The 19254-nt window shown below is 39.9% G+C and overlaps 1 protein-coding gene across 38 annotated transcripts in view; it reads left to right on the top strand.

The window, feature by feature from the left end:
• The window catches only part of ABI3BP (ABI family member 3 binding protein), a 323405-nt gene that overhangs the window by 266876 nt on the left and 37275 nt on the right, over window positions 1–19254 (top strand). For all 38 annotated transcript variants that reach the window (XM_075907457.1, XM_075907515.1, XM_075907462.1 and 35 more), the window contains 5 exons: window positions 994–1104; window positions 5938–6069; window positions 8274–8342; window positions 12290–12502; window positions 16632–16740. In XM_075907457.1, the coding sequence (XP_075763572.1) occupies window positions 994–1104; window positions 5938–6069; window positions 8274–8342; window positions 12290–12502; window positions 16632–16740 (634 nt within the window). The remainder of the gene's footprint in view (window positions 1–993; window positions 1105–5937; window positions 6070–8273; window positions 8343–12289; window positions 12503–16631; window positions 16741–19254) is intronic.

Raw genomic sequence — 19254 nt, 5'->3', positions numbered from 1 at the left:
GTGGGAGTGACTTCTCATCAGTAGTATCCAAAATGAGCTAAAAGTCTTGTTTCAGCATTGTAGCAAGACGTGTTCACAGTGCAGTAAAACCTCAGAGTTGCGAACAGACCACTCAACCACACACCTTATTTTATTTGAAAGGGGAAATAAATAATCAGGCAGCAACAAGAAGAAAAACTGCAAATGCGGCACAAAATTGTATTAAAAATAAAGGGAAAGCAGCATATTTTTTCTGCATAGTAAAGTTTCAAAGCTGTATTAAATCACTATTCAACTGCAAGCTTTTTTAAAAAAAATGTAACATTTTGTTCTGTTATAAACAACCTCCAATTCCAAGATGTTCATAACTCCTGATGTTCTATGGTACAAACTGCCTTCACTATTGCCACTCTTGTCAGTAGGATTAGTAGAAAAAACAAGGACAGAATGAGAGAGGCAGATTTTCCAGTTTGTTAACCCCTGTAAGAGAGATCTTCAGATAAAAATTGAAACATATTGGACATTGAGTTTAGGGAAGTTTGGACTACCCAGGCTGTGCCTCTTTCATAACTAATTTACATCTTCCTTCAATGTTGTTAAAAATAAAATAATCACTTAGTGTTTTGGATGATACTTCCAGTGTCACTGTAGCTAGCTTTGTCATAAACAGAAATGTAAGGCAGTGAAAAAATACAGCATTCATAAGATTTAGGAATAGGACACTTTTACAAAATTCCAAATAGTCTCAGGTATGTAACCTGTCAAAGAAAATAGAGGTTCAAATGGACTGTCTTGACTGCCTTCCTTTGATGAGGGCTTGGTCTGCAGGCATGCACTTTTCTTACAGAGAATTTAGGATTCAGTATATAACTCCATTTCTTTCCCTTTTCTTGTTAGCATGTGCCATAACATTTTGTTTAGGAAGTCAAAATGTAGCTGTTAGGCCTGTTTCTCTTTCTGATTACATGGCTTGTGATTACACAGCTAACAGTACTGCCTTGTGACTTTATACAGTAGCTATACCACCTGACAGTCGGCATCCTCCCGTAGCTCCTGCGAGGCCTACACAGGTGCGAAGAAAACCTTTGCCTCCAAACACAGTGACTGGTAAACCAGGAAGTCCAGGTATATATCAGCCTTTTCAGTTTTCATGGTTTTGATTGTTATGATATGCTGAATAGCTTTAACTGCCATTGATATCCAGGGGAATTCAGCACACTCAGAACTTCACAGGATCAAGTCCTTTTTTTAGGCAAGTTCTGCAAAGTTCCCACTTACATTTCCTTGGATATCTATTTTGTGCACACACAGGGTATATCTGATAAAGTACAGGCAGAATATGACTTGCACCTAAGTTATCCTTCTGAGATGAATATGTCTAATACTCTTTTGCCTAAACACATAAGATCATTTCCTTCCTACCAGATTTCTGTATAATCTGTCCTACTGATGCAACTGAAAGCATAATGGAGTGATGAAAGTTATGTCAGTATTTCCCTTTAAAAGAGCTTTAGTAGATCTTTTTGGGTACATCTACACTGCAACACTATTTTGGGATATCTTCATAGCAAGCCCACTATTTCAGGCTCACTATTCTGACATCCCTATAAACCTCATTCTACGAGGAGTAAGGGGTCTTTTGGAATAGTGGGTTATTTTGAAATTTGGTGCTGTGTAGACAGTGCCAAATGACTAAATAGTGTTGAAAAAAGATATACATTTTGCTTGGCTCAAATTGTGTATCTTGTTTTGAGTTACAGTGCAGTGTAGATGCACCCTTTTTGACCAGTAATAGCATTTACAGTTATCTCATGCACGCTTCAGCTAGAAGTAATCAAATGTCATGCCACAAGACACATCAGTAACTGATTATTTGTAAGAAGCAGGAAGGAAAAAATGTTGTCCAACATATGCAGCATTACAGAATTTTCAGGGGAATTTACCTGTAAATAATTAGGGTTGAGGTTTGCAAAGCAGTTAATTGGATTTAACCGTGTATTTTATATTTAAAATTAATGAAAAATGTGTGCCTAAATCCCATACACTGCTTTGAAAATTGCAGCTCATCTATTTACTATTACTAGAGGCAGGAAATCAGAACTATAAAGACTAATTTTATCTGTTTTAATATGATGAATACATCTTGTAATTTCAGTATTCCTGGGTTTACATAGTATATTTCAATGCCTACAATAAAATATATAAAGCAGACAAAATAGGAAAATCCTGAAGTACTTCCTAATAAAACTGTACTTCATGGTTTATTCTTCTAAAAGATTACTAGTACGATGCATTATGTAGACAGTTTTGAGCCTACATCCAGTAAATGTATTGCAAATTCACTAATTCTGTTTAGCCCAAACTGCAGAATTACTTCTGTTAAACTGTATCATATACTACAAATATTTGTGTGGTCTATTTATTAAAATAAATCCATTACTATGGACAACATTAGATTTAGTTCTATGGGTTTGGGATTTAGTGCAAAATTGTGTTAACTGAAAACCTTGGTATAAGTCAGTTGACAAATAAAAGAAAGAAATTAAGAATGGCTCTAGCTATATAGCCTTCATTATTATTTTTAGATTATGATATAGATAGATCTATAGCTATAGTTTTCTCTCTCTCTCTCTCTTTATATCTATCTATCGATCGATCGTCTTTTGGGTGGATTTAACCATTGATTAGAGTGAGAGGCAGCTGGGTCTAACTAGAGGCAGGCAAATGTGATTCAAATGTATCCCAGTCAGATCTTCTAATTACACCCCAATCCTGACCTGTGTGAGTTCTGGAGTAAAGATTACGAGTTGTGTAAATTGATGTGCATTCAGCACTCTGTTCAGCAGATGAAACTCACTTTGTTGAGACATTAACCCATTTGCCCCAAGTCTCCAGTATTGAAATGTTGGTGTTGCATCAAAGTATTTATATAACCTATTTCTTGTCTAATCACATGTATTAATAAATGAACATTAAATGTTCTGGGCCCTCCCCCCGCCCCAATTGACATGGTAATAATTCCGGATGTTAGCTAAGACAAATATTAGCTGATTAACATATATTTTAATTTTGGTTATACTTAAAACAGGTTGGGGCGATTTCATCCTTGGTGTTATTCCATTGATTTAATGGACTCATATCTGAGATTGGGTGCAGATTCAGCTCATTGTTACACTTGTGCCGTGGTCCCCAGACTGTGGGTTGTGTCCCCATGAGGCACATTGCTGGGGTGCATGGTAGGGCCCAGGTCAGGTATGGAGCACCATCCAGCCCCCCTCTATTTCCAACACAGTTCTACCCCCAGATGCAGCTCTGCTCTCCCCCTTGCTCCAGCTCTGCTCTGCCCTCATTCCCTCTCTCCCTCCAGCCCAACTTCCTCTATTGAGGAATGCTGCAGACCTGAAGGGGAGCATAGATAGATTCCATTACTGGCAAGGGGGTCATGACAGGAAAAGTTGGGGTGCCACCTCTTTTTATTTTGTCCTCTTTGATGTTTTGTGTATTTCCAAGGCACATAGGCAAGTACAATCCCCACATACAGCAGGAACTGCATTTTTTCTTCACCACTGCAGCAGTGGTACAGCTACTTTGTTTTTCTCACCTCTCTGTATGACCACACAAAGGGCAATCACTCTGTAGTCCTATTGGTGAGATGACTTTGCAGTAGAGCCAGCTGTATTGTGCTGCTAGCTAAATACTTCAGCTCATTGTATGGCAGATGAGAAGCAGAAATCCTAGTGCTTAAAGTAGACACTTCGTGTCTCCTCAACAATGGCTGTGCCAAAAATCTACTCCTTGTGTCCACACTTGCAGTATGATGATGGTATTAATAATGGCTTTACCAGATATAGAAATGCTTATGTCATAAAGCACATGAAAAATTGACCCAGTGTGTCTTACACTTTGAATGTTATTTGGTGCTACTTTTTCTCAGTTAAATCTTTAATTCATCTGCCAATGTTTCCTATTTTCATCCTCTGTATTCCCACAATTTAGAGGCCAGTTTTACATATTAGCCAGTAAGAGTCATAGAATCCTGGATGTTAAAGATGGAATAAACTAGTTAGATCATCCAGTCCATCTCTCAGGGCCAGGATTTTCTTCTATCATACATTTCCTAATGTTTTGTCCAATTTAGTTTTAAATGACCCGAATTATGGAGCTTCCACTAATCCTTCTGAGAAACTATTCCACAGCCTTAATTTATCTCATGATCAGGAAACATTTGCCTCCTGATACAGTTTGCATTGATTTTTCCCTTTCATAATTTTGTCCAATGTTTCTTTCTTCTACCACTGCTAGAAATTATTTATTAACAGTTACATATATATTACACACACACACACACACACAATATTATGGGATGAATTATTGCTTAGCCATTCAAAATATCCGAAAAGGTAGTAAGAGATTTCTATAAACATCCTGAAATTTGATGGGAAGAATTAAAGTCTTATAGGAAATTCCCTTTTTGTCCTTACATCTGTTTGAAGGACTCTTTGTAGTGTAGATGGGAAGTAGTGTTCTTGTGTATCATTCAGAGCTGGGCAAATAACAAATATGTTGCAATTCAGAAAAATAAAAAATAAATTTTATTTCAGATGAAAATTTTTTTTTTTAATTTTTGGCAAGCTGAAAAGTCAAAGTAATTTTTTTTTAGTTGAATGAAAAGTTAGGTTTCTATTTAAAGCATTTAACTGTGTGTTTATAAAATTAAAGACATTTTTGAAGTGGAAAGTCATTTTTCACCAAAAAAAATTAAATGTTTTGTTTGGAGGAATTTGCTTTTACTGAAAACTTGACAAATTTTCTGACACAAATTTGCAGAAACGTTTCAAAGTTAGCAAATTGTATTTATCAGCAAAAAATGTTTTGTGTGGGGAAAAATATTAACTATCCCTTGTGAGACCAAGCCGAGACCAAGGATGGATTATATAGTATTTGAGCTCTTGAGGTTTGCCAGGCAATATTGTTTCAAAAAATATCTTCCCTTTTTCAAATGTACTTTTGGTCTTCCACTTTCCTTTTTGAAAAAAAATAGAAATCGTTTCACATAAACCATCCGCCTCTTCAAAGGTTTCATTATTTAGTTGATTCCATGGGAGAATAAAAACAATAGCTAATGATCTAAAATAATTTAAAATGGCAAATAAATTAGCCATTTGTTTTCAATGGAGAATAATAGGATTACCCTGCCTTCTCAGGATGGATATTGCTGCTTATAATAAAAGATCTGTCCAGCCCAGAATAAAACCATCTACTCACTTTCTGTGCTCAAATTGGGGTACAAATTGTTAGGCAGAACTAATGAAACTTGTGCTGTTTGTCTTGAATGCCTTTAGAGCTGCTCTGTGGAAATACTGTAACAAACTTTTTAGGGATCCAATAGCTGGCTGTGTAATTTCAGCTGTAGTTAGGGCAACCCTTGCTGTCTCACTTTGTTTATATCCATTATCCTTGTTCATACTCTGGACTTGGTAATGTGCCCACCATGTTTAGTATGCAAGTGAAAGGAACTTAAAAATAGTATTACAGTGAAGGACCCCAAGTCTCAGTTACTGAATTTAGCTCTCTCATTATGTGCCTTGTGAAGGGTGAAAACCATCAGCACCAACCTAGAAACAGAGAATTATAGATGGGAGGGGGAAAAGTTTATTGGATAATTTTGTCCCTTTGCCAGTTACTGTAGGATTGTTCCCTGTAGTATATTCAACTAACTATATTCAATTTGTATCTGCTTGTATCCCTCAGAAATATCAAAGATTGAGTGTCTTAGTATTTTCTTTATATATTGGAGGCATAGACTGTATTATTTCAGCTGTAGTCAGGGCTTGTCCAATCTTTTTTGAGTCCAACCGGAAAATGATGTACTTGTGCTGAGCCCCACTTTTCTGAGTAAGTAATTATCAAAAATTTGAGTTGTGCTCAAAAGGAAACAAGATCACTTCTTCCACATAGGAATTTCATCAACATCACGAGCTTCAGCTTCTTCCACGACTTCTGCAGTGAGACCTACTGGCCCAACCAAATCTCTAAAGACAGAAAAACCAAGAAAGAAGCCAACAGTTTCTGCTTCTCCAGAGGAACCTGGTAAGCATGTTGATAGCAATTTAGTTTCTTTGTTTGTTTTTTTCTTAAGTTGAGGGAGCTCCTGTATTAAAGTTCCCTGCAGTTCAGTTACCTGGTTGGATCAGTCATTTCAATTTTTCTTGCGTCTTTTCCCCAAACACTTGTGCTTATTTTAGCTATTTAATATCTGGCCCCGTGGGCTGGTTCTGATTCTGATCTCACACTACTTCTGCTCTGGTGCAACTCCATTGAATTCAACTGACTTGCTCCTGATTCGCATCTGTGTGAGATCAGAATAAGATCCATTGTCTTCCTAGACATCTGCACGTGTCTCGTATACTTTTCATACTTATGGCGATGCTGTTTGAATTGTGTTGAGTCAGATATAGCCTTCTTTCCTGATAATTTCACTATATGTAACGCTACATATTCATGTCAAGCTGTTACTCATCTGTGATCTACATAGTGGTGGTATTGTTGTAAATACCTGCCTTTTTATTCTGATAACCCAGCCCCCTTGCATATAAGAATTCATATGAGATGGGTTCAAATCTCTAGACCTGGATTTTAAACTCCTCTGGCTTTGGAAAAGTTGTGGTTGATATGTTGTAGAGTGAGTAGCAAGGTGCAAAATTTGGATTAGAAGTCATATGCTGAATGATTCCAAAGTTCAGATGTTTTGGGATTTGTCATTAAATCTATCCTTCTACCAAATTGTAGCTGCAGTGTATGTGGGCATGGCTGAGCTGTGGTAAAGATTGTTTAGTGTACTTCTTTCACTCGCTGTAACAGAAAGGTTCTTGCCTCTTTGCAGTGATGGTGAATGCTTTATGGCCCAGGCTGCTAACAAAAGCAGGTTTCATGCTAGATTTGTAAGAATGCATGCTGTGAATTTACATTGTGTACAACCAATCAGGTCTTTTCCCAAAAGCAGATAATTGAGTTGGCAGGATTAAACTTGTTCTGGCTAGAAGATCATAGCTTGAGTTACTATTGGAAAATTGTAATTTCTGTTCCTTATTTGGTATGCTTTTTTATAATAATGAGAAGCCACCAGATTCAAACGTATGATAGTCTTTCTTGGAGACCTTTAAAAATAAATGAAAATAGGAATCTAAATAAGTGTTGCTTCACTTGGAGAGTTGCATAAAGTACAAGAGGTTGAACCTTTCTAGTCAGTCACCCTCAGAACCTGACTGCTGCTGAAACAGAATTTTCCAGACCATGGGAGGTCAATATTGTCTAGCAGTATTACCAACGCTTCCACAGTTTACTGGGCTCTTAGAAGACATTTAGGGGTAAATTGAGCTAAATAGCAGCACAGAACACTGAGAGCCATGACTGGTAGCTGTAAACAAAATTTTTGGGACCATGACAAACTTGACCATAGCCATGATAAGAGGATATCTGGCTAACTAAAATCATGCCGGACCATGGATGTTTCCAGATCAGAGAGTGCCGGACTAGAGAGGTTCAATCTGTAGTGTAGTTTGAAATAGTTTAGAGAGCTGAGATTAAAACGAGACACATGCAAAGTATTTTTCTTAATTTTATATAATGTATTATAAAATATGTATTCAAATCTCTTGAGATTTATTAGGCTAAAATACTTCTTCGAAAGATTTCCTACATCTAACTGCAATGGTGCCATAGACATTGATGGAAGCAAGGTTCACGTCTGCAGAATTTGGCCCATTGTGTTTGCCATAATTAATATTTTGCACGTGCTTCCACTGGCTTCTGGCATACTTTAACATAGCTTTTATTGACTTTAATGGGAGTTGCTTGCTGCGAAGACAGATTTAGCCCATGTTCTCCATTTTGATTGTGGAAGTTCCACTTAATCAGTGTAATAGTCTAACATGCTCTCAGAGCCTAAGTTAGACCCTGAGTTAAGGGTGCTGAGTCAATGCAGTGCAAAAAGAAACTTGGTAGGAGCTTTAAAGAAGAGTGTGAATATTTTGAATGGCCTGGATCCAACAGCAACGATGAGCTTAGCCATCTGGATAATGATTATCCTTGTTTTGGCTAAGATAGGACTTTATTTTCCATCACAGCCAAATTCAGGTGATTACTAGAATAAAGCAAAAATGACAGCAAGCATGCACCCTTGAGAGGATTTAAGCAGCTCATGTAGAATGGCAGAAGAAATATGAGGTGTTGTCATTTTAATATTACAACTTCATGCTTTTCTAAGAGTTTCATTGTGATTATGTCTTCATCAGTTAATACAACTGTCTTCAGCTCAAGTCCTACATCCGAGACTGATGTTCAGGGCCAACCACGGTTCAAAGGTATGACTGTGATGACAGCAATCTTTGTGAGCTTTCATGTATCTCCCCATACTTGCGTTACAGTATATATCTGTAGAAAGGTTTGATCAGTAGAGTGCCTCCTCGTGATCAGAAATGGCATAGCAGTTCTATCCTAGTCTGGCATTCCCTGCCAACAGCCACTGTAATTTTCTGGTGGTCTATCTTTTCCTGTGATGTGGCCCTTCAACCAGGTGATGATTTAAGTCCATTCCTCCTAAGGTAACAGAGAATAGTCCAGAAATGTATCAGGTCTTCAGCCCTGACTCTGGTCCCATTGTTGTTACTCCCTTTTCTCAGAACTTTCCATTGTCACTTTCCCCTTCTCTGACCTAATGTCTGCTCAGCAGTGGCTGGTAAGGGAACCTGGGCCCTTCCACTAGACCACCTTCTAGCTCAGGGACGCCATCAGCAAGGAGTGCTTCATCCAACTCCTTGCTGTTGTTTCCTTGGATTTCCCAGCCTTTCCCAGGCCTTCATCCCCACAACTCTCTGGGCTCACTCTTCTTTCAGGGCTGGAATCCCCCTAACGAAAATCCAAAAGTAAAAGCAGAAAGTTACACACCATCTTCGCCTCCTCAGGCTCTCGCCACTGTGTGATCCCTGGCCAGGTCTACAATGTGATTTTATCTGTAAAGTGGTATCTTTCAGGGATGTGAAAAATCCACCTCTGTGAGATGTAGCTATACCAACTTGACCCCTGGGGTAGAGCACATAGGTTGGTGGAAAGAATTCTTCTGTCAGCGTGGCTGCTGCCTCTTGGGAGGTGGATTATCTATTCCATCAGGAGAATCCCTCCCATCAGCGCAAGTCATGTCCACACTGAAGCAGTACAACTGTGCTGCCATAATGTTCTGAGTATAGACAAGCCAGCAGAGAATAACTAAGGAGTACCTGCCTCTTTTCTTGCTATCCTTTTCTACCACAGTTTCCTATTTTTATACTAATCCCCATCTCTTCCCCATCAACATGTGGGACTGACCTGTCTTCCAGGTAGAGCCAAGTACCATAATTGAGCTCTCTAGTGCCAGTTAACACTCATCATACCACTGTGGGGTACACAACCTATTGCAATAATCTGTTTAGTTGTTTCTTCCAAATTTCTGATTTTTTTTTCAGTTACATTTTGATAACAGGACTTTAAATCATTCTTGACTGCATTTTATCTCAATTTCCCTGCATCTCATACCACACCCGCCAGCTCCTACACTGGAAGATGGGAAACAAATCTTCTAGAAACCATTTCACCTCTGGCCAACCATTGTGCTAATGCATGCTGTTCATACTCTACTGAAATCATAATGGAGTGTCCTAATATACTTTGCAAGCCGACCCATGCAGGCTTTGTCTGTTTATTACCACTGTGCCTCAAGTTGTGCTTTACCCTATGGATTGCTCACCCGACCAAATATTATAGGGTGGTTAACCCCTTCTTACAGCTAAACCCCACTGTTGCCAGTGGACCTGACCATAAAGTCTACATTGGGCAAGAAAATACATCAGTCACTGTTGTAATTGTCTTTTAAACAAATCATGCATTTCTTTCAAACAGAGAGACACTGTTGAGTATTAAAAAGAAACTTGAAGCATGAGAGTGCAGAATTACTGAAATAGCTCCCACGTACACAGAGGAAGAATTTACCCTCCCCAGACCAATCCTGCCTCTTTCTTGTCTATGCACAGAAATTGTTGAATGGGCAATTAAAGCTACATTAGTACTCTGTGTCTCTGACCTAATAAAACTTTCCATTTTAAGGCTAATACATTCTTTATCACTTTCATTAATCTTGTTTTATAATGTCACTACAGAAGCAAAACTCTTGCCTTTTAAAGGCTTGATCTTGCACTATTTAAGTCTATGGAAATTTCCCCTTGACTTCAGTAATTGCAGGATCATACAGTTAAAAAATGGAAGACCCTGCATTAAATTTAGTACCTATTTTGCAGAAAGTAGACAATGATTGTTATGTCTTATTGGAGCAGCTGGAGCAGCAAATAGGATCATAGGACCATAAAAATGTAGGGCTGGAAGGGACCTTGAGAGCTCATCAAATCCAAACCAGTGTGCTGAGGCAGAACCAAGTAAAGCTAGACAAGTGTTTATCTCACCTGTTCTTTAAAACCTCCAAAATTGGTGATTTCTTTAACTTCCCTTGGTAACTTATGTCAATGCTTAACTAACTCAGAGAAAGAAAGTCGTTCCTAATGTCTAACCTAATCTCCCTTGTTACAGATAAGCCAATTGAAACTTCTCCTGCCTTCAGTGGATAAGGAGAACAGTTGATCACTGTCCCCTTTGTAACATCCTTTGATGTGAAGACTCTTCCCAGCTCCTCCCTCAGTTTTCTTTTCTGGAGACTAAACATAGCCAGTTTTAACTTGCCTCATAGGTCAGGGTTTTTTTAATGTTCTATCATTTTTCACCTGGGGTTCAATTTTTGTCCACGTGGTACCTAGACCTGGACACAGAACTCCACCTGAGGCCTCACCAGTGCCACATAGAACAAGACAGTTCTCTCCCATGCATCACACATGACCTCCCAAAATTATATCAGCTTCTTTCAGAGCTGCATCACATATTAAATTTGTGATCCACTATGCTCAACAGATCCCTTTTGGCAGTATTGCTGCCTATTTAATTACTCCCTGTTTTGTAACTGTGTATTTGTTTTCTCTTTCTTAAATGTAGTACTTTGCCCTTCTTTTTATTGAATTTCATCTTGGTGATTTCAGAGCTGTTCTCCAATTTGTCAAGGTTGTTTTGAATTTTAAAACCAATGTGCCTGCAACGCCTCCCATCTTGATGTCATCCACAGATTTTATAAGCATACATACACTCCGCTGCCTTAAGCCACTAGATACAACCCAGGACAGACCTCTGTAGATCACTAGATACAATCTCCCAGTTTGATAGAAAACCATTATTAGCTACTCTCTGAGTGTGTTTTTTCAATCTGTTATACACCTACCTCAGCCGTACCCAACCCACAGCTCTTCTCCCCCGCCCCCCCCCCCGGGTGTGGCTTGTAAAGCCGCCCCCGTGCACCTGAAAATGGCCCTCTCCTTCCCCAGGTCCCTGTGGTCACCAGGGCAGGGGCACCATCTGGCGCGGCCATTAAAGATGGAATTTTAAAGATGGCACCAGCCGGCTGGATCCACTGACATCCTGGCTCTTTGCCCAGAATGGGTTGGCCACCCTGACCTAGCTCATAGTAATTTCATATAGACCATATGTCCCCAGTTTTCTTATGAGTGCTGTGGGATTGCGTTAAAAGTCTCACTAAAGTCAAGATGTATCATGTCTACAACTTCTCTTATTTCTCACCATCCTCTAATACATTAACCCTGTCAGAGAAAGAGGTTAGATGTGTGTGGCAAGATTTATTCTTGGCAGATCCTTGTTGGATCAGGGCTCTATTCTACTAGGCACTGTAAAAACAGGTAATCAAAGTCAGTCCTTGTCCCAGTTTGTTATGGAAACTAATTCACTGGCTCAGAATAATTAGCTGTGCCTGCAGTCTGTTGATTCCTACATGACACTGTCCCTGCAGTGTTGAGTGTCCACTGCCACCATCACTAGTGCAAGTGAGAGACGGGTGAAATGAGCACAGGCTCTGGATGTATAAAAATCACACCAACATGTTGGTGTTGGGATATTTATTATTCTGTGTCTCACATGTGGGCCTTATAAAGGTTAATTACAAAAAATAAGAAAATAGTTAAAACATACACACAGAATACAGTGCGCACACAGCTGTCGGTTGACCATAAGAGAATGCTTCTGTTCTTCAGCACCCGTGTTAGATTTTGGACATGATTTGCGAGGCAGGAATTCTTGTTTAGACACTTACATAAGTTATGCCTTATTTTAAGTGTATCTCTGTTCTGCTGTCCTACCTAATACTAACTGGTGATGGCTTTTCTCCTAGCTCCTTACGTTGTGTACATGCCAAAAGGTGACAATGAGCCATGTTCTATCACAAGCACCTTGGAACATTTCCCAGAAGAGGAGGCCAGCAACAAGGAAGATGCTACTAATCCTCCACAAAATCCTCCTTCCAACCTGACTGTGGTGACAGTTGAGGGCTGTCCTTCCTTTGTTGTACTGAACTGGACAAAACCGGAAAATGACACTGTTACTGGTTAGTCTAATTTCAGTTGTGATCATCTACTAATTCACTATATAACACTGTATGCTCATTTGTACTATAGTTAAATGTTTGTTGTTTATGTCCATAGATAAAAGCATCATTAGACAAAGTGAGCCTGATTCTTCATTGCTTAGCTTCTTGTGTAACTGCTGACATTTGGAGAAGGTGAGTGTAAAATACTATCAAATCAGAACTGTGGAGTTCTGTACACTCACTGTGCACTGATGTGAGTGACTACACAAGATGCAGGACAATGTAGAATCAGGCTATACAGTGTGTCTCCCCATTATTTATTTCTGGCTCCTCCGTACCCTGTTGGTAAGTGGATTCTTTACTGTCTCCTAGAATCTAATAATGGTTATTCCACTGTTTGACGACAAACGGGGAAAAAAGCAAGTTCAGCGTTATTATTTAAAATTTGTATATAGCACAATATTGCAGTTGTGCATAGCATAGCATTTTTACAGCGAAAATACAAACATGTTTCCCGCTTTCAGGAGTTTGCAGTCTAAAAACCTGATCCAGCAAAAGCTTGTGACTAGCTAGAAAAGTCAGTGTGTTTCTACATGCAGTAATATGCTTCATACCCTAGAGTAGATAGTTGTAGGAGCATCAGGCCCTAAAATAGTTATCTCTTTCTTTTGCAAGTATGTCAGATTTTTAGATTTAAAATAGTGATGATAGCTGAGCATGCATGTTAATCTTCTCATAAAAAAATCCCATAACAGGTGACCTTACATATTTTTACAGATCTGTATAAATTAGAAGCAAATTCAGTCTTTTCTTTCAAGAGCAACATATGTAAATACATATAATATGGTTTTCTCTACTATGGATGGGGGGAGGACTGTCTATTCTAAGACTTTGTAATGCAGGATGTGTCCATTTTTATAATCATTCCTCATCCCACATTGCATCCCCTTTCCACATCGAGTTTGTCTGGTTTTGGTTTTAATATCTCCTCATAAGTAACAGTTACAACATTTAAGAGGAAACTCTTTCCAAAGCAATTACAAAGGATTCAATTGAAAGTATGTGAATGTGGTTTACCCATGTATTGCATGAATGAAAACAAGTCTCTGACATCTTCTAAGAAACTCCTGTATTCATATCCTTTCTTTTTCAATTCTTTATTTGAAGAGTTGGAACACCCAGAAATGGCAATGGCCACACAGCCCTTGGCATGCTTACTATGGTTTTGCCCGGAGAAAATTCCTTTTAGAATCTTTAGGAAGAGTCCCACAACATCCTGTCTTTTTTCCATGTAATCATCACTACAATGATAGTTTGTCTATTACAGTTTTCCACAGCTTCTTTTTTTCCCCCCCAATAGAGATTCATCTTGTAGTCTCCAGGAAAGAGAAGGAAAACATGGCAAAAGCCATATTAATGGCATTAATTATTATTGGGCATCTAAACATTTTTCTGTTTAAAGAAACTCTTGTTTGGATGCTATCCCACTAGATACCTTCGTGTCTAGTGACCAGCCAGGTTTTTTTTATTATTATTATTATTATCAGTATGTTTAATTCTAAGTTCCAAAATTCTTGGACCCAGCAACATTCCTGTCAATTACATAGTTTTGTCTTCCTCGTTTCTATTTATTTAGTGGATCAGACACAATAATTTTTAAATTCGAGTGAAAGCACTGAATTCCATTTTTAAACATCATACAGCATCACTTTATATTGGCAGCAGCTTAATATTTATTATTGACTAAGACATGCTTAATTTAAGTTTTCTGAGCTTTTTATTTTCTGACTTTGTCAAGGATTTTCCAAATTGCGTTTCTCTATATTTATATTTATACATACATACATATTTTTCAGAGGTTTTGGATAATTAGTACTTTGAAAACAAAAAAGCAATGTCGTTTGTTGATTCCTTTATTGACGATTATGTCAGCTACCTTTCCACTAACATATTGCGTGAGGACTTCAAAATTGTAGATATTCTTAAGATCAGAATTATATTTCAATGATGAAAAGATTGACAAACAGTAAACAAAACTGCGATGAGAGTTACCTCCTAAATTACTTGAAGGTTGTCAATGTCAGGCCCTAATCCCTTCGCTGCTGGTACTCAGCTAGAGCATCTACATTGTAGTGGTAGCAGAAATAGTGTGAGGTCCCATTTTCCAGATGCACATAAAGAAAGAAAAGATGCAAAAAAATGTCATTTCATTAGTAGCTTAATTTTATCTCAGAATATCCAGCAGTAACTCATACAGTGCAGGTTGTAATCTCTTTCTTAATCATGTCCATATGGTGGAGGGCAGCTGTCATACCACCTGTCTTCCACAGCTGGTCCCCAGTCATTTCGGGGACTCCACCAACCTTACTTTGTATGAGGGGACTGGGGAAATGGGACTGTCTCCCTTCTATTTCAGACATACTGGAAGCCCAACCCCAATTCTCCAGCTTCTCTAGAAGATGCCTTCTCCTAAATCCACTTTAATTCCAGTTTATCAGAGAGCCAAGACCTCCTGTGGAACAAATACTTGCACTATATACGTGCTAAATGGGGATAGTTTAACCATGCCACCTGACCTTCCTCACCATTTCTCTGAGCTGCTGTGGTGAAGGCAAAAACCTCATCCCAACCATTCTAGCAGAGAGAGAAAAAAATTCTTCTCGGTTCCCAAAAACGATGACCAGAATAAATCCCCTAGCAGATGGAAAAAATCCTGTCCTTTGATGACACTAGGGGTGTGAGGGTAGGGGCTACTTATCTGCACAGGATAGAGTACTCAGATTAAGGATTCAGGGAGCTCAAAAACTGCCTCTAGCCTATGTCCCCGCCCCCTAGGCCACATCACTCAGGGCAGGTAGAGGGCCCAGAGCTCCTCCGAGCAGCCCAGGCTCTCTGGGCGGCTGTTGCCACAGCTTCTGGCCTGGCCAAAGGGGGGAATATCAGGGGAGAGAGGGAGCAGCAAGGGACAAGGCTTTGTGACAAGTGGGAAGAGCCTGGTGTCTCAGGCTAGTGTGGACTTGTGTTGCAGAATTTGGGAGAAATGCTGTTCCAGAGTCATTCAACCTGGGACTGGGACTTGAACTCTGCATTTTGGGATTGTCTCACCTACCTCAGGATGGGTGGTCACCCTCTATGCCTGGGTGTGTCAGTAAAAAAGCTGACAGTCTGAGGCCACCTCTTCACTTCCCAGAAGATTCATGCTACAGAAGTAAAAATCTGGAGTTTGATATATTGGGTCTACTAAAGACCAGCCAAATCTAACACTAAGGGTGCCCCTGTCAACGCTGGAACTCCTACTCATTCTAAGGAGTAAGGGAAATCAAGGAGAGCATTTCTCCTGATAACCTCCCACTGGGAGAACAGCACTGAAGCTCAGCTTAAGGAATATTGACTCCAGCTATGTTTTTTACATAGCTGGAACTGCATACCTTTAGCCAGCGTTCAGCTGTAGTGTGGACCTATCCTGAGAGTCAGAGAGAGAAGGCTGAACCTGCAAGGAATTCAGGCTCTTTCTTTCATCTCGAAGATGGGAAATAACCGAGACCAATGTGAGCAATGGCTAGTGAAGTTAAGCTTAAGTAAGGGAATATTTATACAGGTCTTGTTTTAAATCCACCTGAAGTTTTAAAGTCTATGCACTACATAACTTTTGGGTGGAATAAATCATGTTTGTTTTAAAGAAAGTGTTTCAGATTTATAGCTAATGTGTGCTGACCATAAGCTCCCGGAAGGAAACTTGCAAAAGGGGAGTGGGCCTGCTGAGTAGCATTGTTGACAGACAGGTGTGATCTAGACACCAAGTTGGACAATGTCCGGATGGTGGGATGTCATCTCAAAGAGAAGTAGAGGCATGGGTCTCACTTGAAAGGGATGTGCTAAAGGGACAGGAAAAGGGGCTCAGCAAGCTCACCCTACTCAAGGACCATTACACTCACCGCTCCATAAAACTGGATCATTAAACAGAGTTTTTAATGGACTTAGGTTATAAAAAAGGAGTAGTTCATATGGATGCCAGTGTGATGGATGATAACATAATCAGGGAAGTCCTCATAACAGGAAATCAGACAAGAAAAAAAGAGAGGAGTGAAAAATTTAGAGGAATTAGAATTTTATTAAAGGAAAAATTATGTTTCTTTTAACTTTTCAGAGTATAAGGTAGTATCAACTGAAAATGGAGCACCTACCGGAAAGGAGATGTCCATTCTAACTACAAACCAAACCCACTCTACAGTTGAAAATCTGAAACCTAACACAAGGTAATGCACTACAAGAACTTCCCAAATTAATCCAGCTAAATTAGACTGTCTGTCATATCCCAGGTTAAGAAAAAGACACAAAAGTATAAGAACAAAATGAGTGTGTTCTAATTCTGCTGGGAAGCAGACTTTAAAAAAATAGTTAACCGAGAAAGTAATCTCATGCCCGAGATGTCGCAGATGGCCCAGACTGTAAGGGCTGGGTATATGAAAAGGTGACACATTCTGCATCCTGGCAGAAAGATCCACAGTTCAGTTTTTACAGGTCTACTGTCTCTTATGAAAATAACAGTCCCGTAGAATTTAATAGGGATAAAATCAATTAAATTAAGTAGAACTCATGAGTATTAGACTTCAGTAATGTGGTAATATTTCCATATTTTTAACCATCCTGTACAATTCAGGTTTCAAATAATATAAAGGGTTGGATTAAAATGTCCTATGGGAGTGTCTCATCAAAAACTGCACATGTGACTTCCTTTTTAAATGAATAATTGTAATTAGAATGGTGGATTATTTTCAAGCATGTATAGTTGTATAAAATGTGTACAGATGTGAATTTGTTATACCAGTATTAAAACATAGCTACCAATATTCATGTTTCACTCAAGAATTAATGAATTTCCAAATGTTTTGAAGTTGAGTGGAGCATGAATCTTTTCCATACTGAGGAATAATCACATCATGCTTGATGTGCCTCAATGTATCTATCTTCAAAGTGAATAGACTTAAGCCATGTCTGCACCACATGGCTTAATCAGTACCACTGCAGTTAATGCAGCAGTGTCAGTTTAATGGGTTTGGTGAAGATGCACTAAGTTAGTGGGAAAATTTTCCGCTCTCCCATTGATGTCAATAAGCCACCTCAACAAGAAGTGGAAGCTATGTTGACAAGAAAGTGTCTCTCATTGACATAGCATAGTGTGGATGCTACTGTAAGAAGAGCTAATTTTCATTGACTTAAGTAACAATTACTTATGTAACTTGTAACTAGCAGTAATGCAGACCAGGCTTTAGAAGGGCTGTAAAGGTAAAAGAGAGAGAGTGTCTCATTGCAGTCCAAATACATGTACAGGCAGTCCCCGACTTACGTGGATCTGACTTACGTCGGATCCCTAGATACGAACGGGGTGAGGCAACTCCCGCACATGCGCAGCAGCATTCCCGGGGCTCGCTCACCTGGGTCCTAGGATCCTCCTCCTCCTCGGGCCGGCTCCGACTGGGGTCCCGCAGAGCTGCCGGGCAGAGGAAAAGTGCCTCCCCACGCCCGCTGCCCCCCCCCACCCACCCCCCCGCCAGCAACAGGCTGCCCCCTCCCCTGAGCAACAGGCTGCCGAACAGACAAAAGCAGCCTCTCTGCCCCTCCTCCCCTCTATACATGCCGGGCTCCCGGAGCGCAGCAGCGTCCCCGGGGCTCGCTCACCTGGGTCCTAGAATCCACCTTCTCCTCCTCTTCGGCCGGCTCCAACTGGCCTCTGCCTGCAGCAGCTGGCCACAGGGACAGGGATCCCGCAGAGCTGCCGGGCAGAGGAAAAGTGCCTCCCCATGCCCGCTGCCCCCCCCCCCGCGGCCTCGCATCCTGCATGCCTCCCCCCTCCCCCCCTGCCAGCAACAGGCTGCCCCCTCCCCTGAGCAACAGGCTGCCTAACAGCAGACAAAAGCAGCCTCTCCGCCCCTCCTCCCCCTATACATGCTGGGCTCCCTGGGCAAACAAAGACTCCACCAAAACAAACAAAGTGCTGGCCTCATTGTGTTAGCAAAAAAAGGACCCTCCTCCTAGAACCCTGGGTGGTGTGTGGAAATAAAGCTATTAGCTCAAAGCATGGTGCAGAGCTGTTTGGTATTTGATGAGTTACTCCTTTAGTCCTGAGTTTGTCACAGGGACAGAAATAGATGTGAAATCTTCTGAACAGGGGAACAGACAGCAAAACAAACATTAGAGGGGAGTTAACCTTTCCCTATGCTATCCAAAACTAAAAAAAATGTTTGGCTAGAGTTTCCCCTACAATATGTACCAGTTCCGACTTACATACAAATTCAACTTAAGAACAAACCTACAGTCCCTATCTTGTACTTAACCCGGGGACTGCCTGTAGTATGTTCTCCCAACTCTCTGCTACTGAGTGAAAGTCCGTTTTTCCCATGCTAAATGCGAATACAAAAGGATTATATTTGTCAGCATACATACGTGAGCATACATCTCCCCCCATCTGAGATTCTTTACAACCATTTTAGTCATGATAATTTATGTCAGTATTAGGGTTAGGTAAGAATTATAGACGCAACAGCAGCCATTTTGTCCTGCCTGTCATTGGCTATTAAATAGTGCTTTAGTTAATAAAGCAGTTTCCTTGTTTCATGAAGCTGTGACGGTCAGTATATCTGCTGTAATTGAACAAGAAAAAAAAACAATTCATATTCATATTTTCCTTTAGGAAATTTATACAGCCTAATATTATTAGTATTTATCAATTGCCTGAGGCTGTATAGATATGACGTGAAGGAAATCTTTGC

The sequence above is a fragment of the Pelodiscus sinensis genome, chromosome 1 (genome assembly GCF_049634645.1).
Source record: "Pelodiscus sinensis isolate JC-2024 chromosome 1, ASM4963464v1, whole genome shotgun sequence".
Classification (NCBI taxonomy): domain Eukaryota; kingdom Metazoa; phylum Chordata; order Testudines; family Trionychidae; genus Pelodiscus; species Pelodiscus sinensis.
Note: the sequence above shows the minus strand (reverse complement) of the source record. Positions and strands in the feature narration are given on the sequence as shown.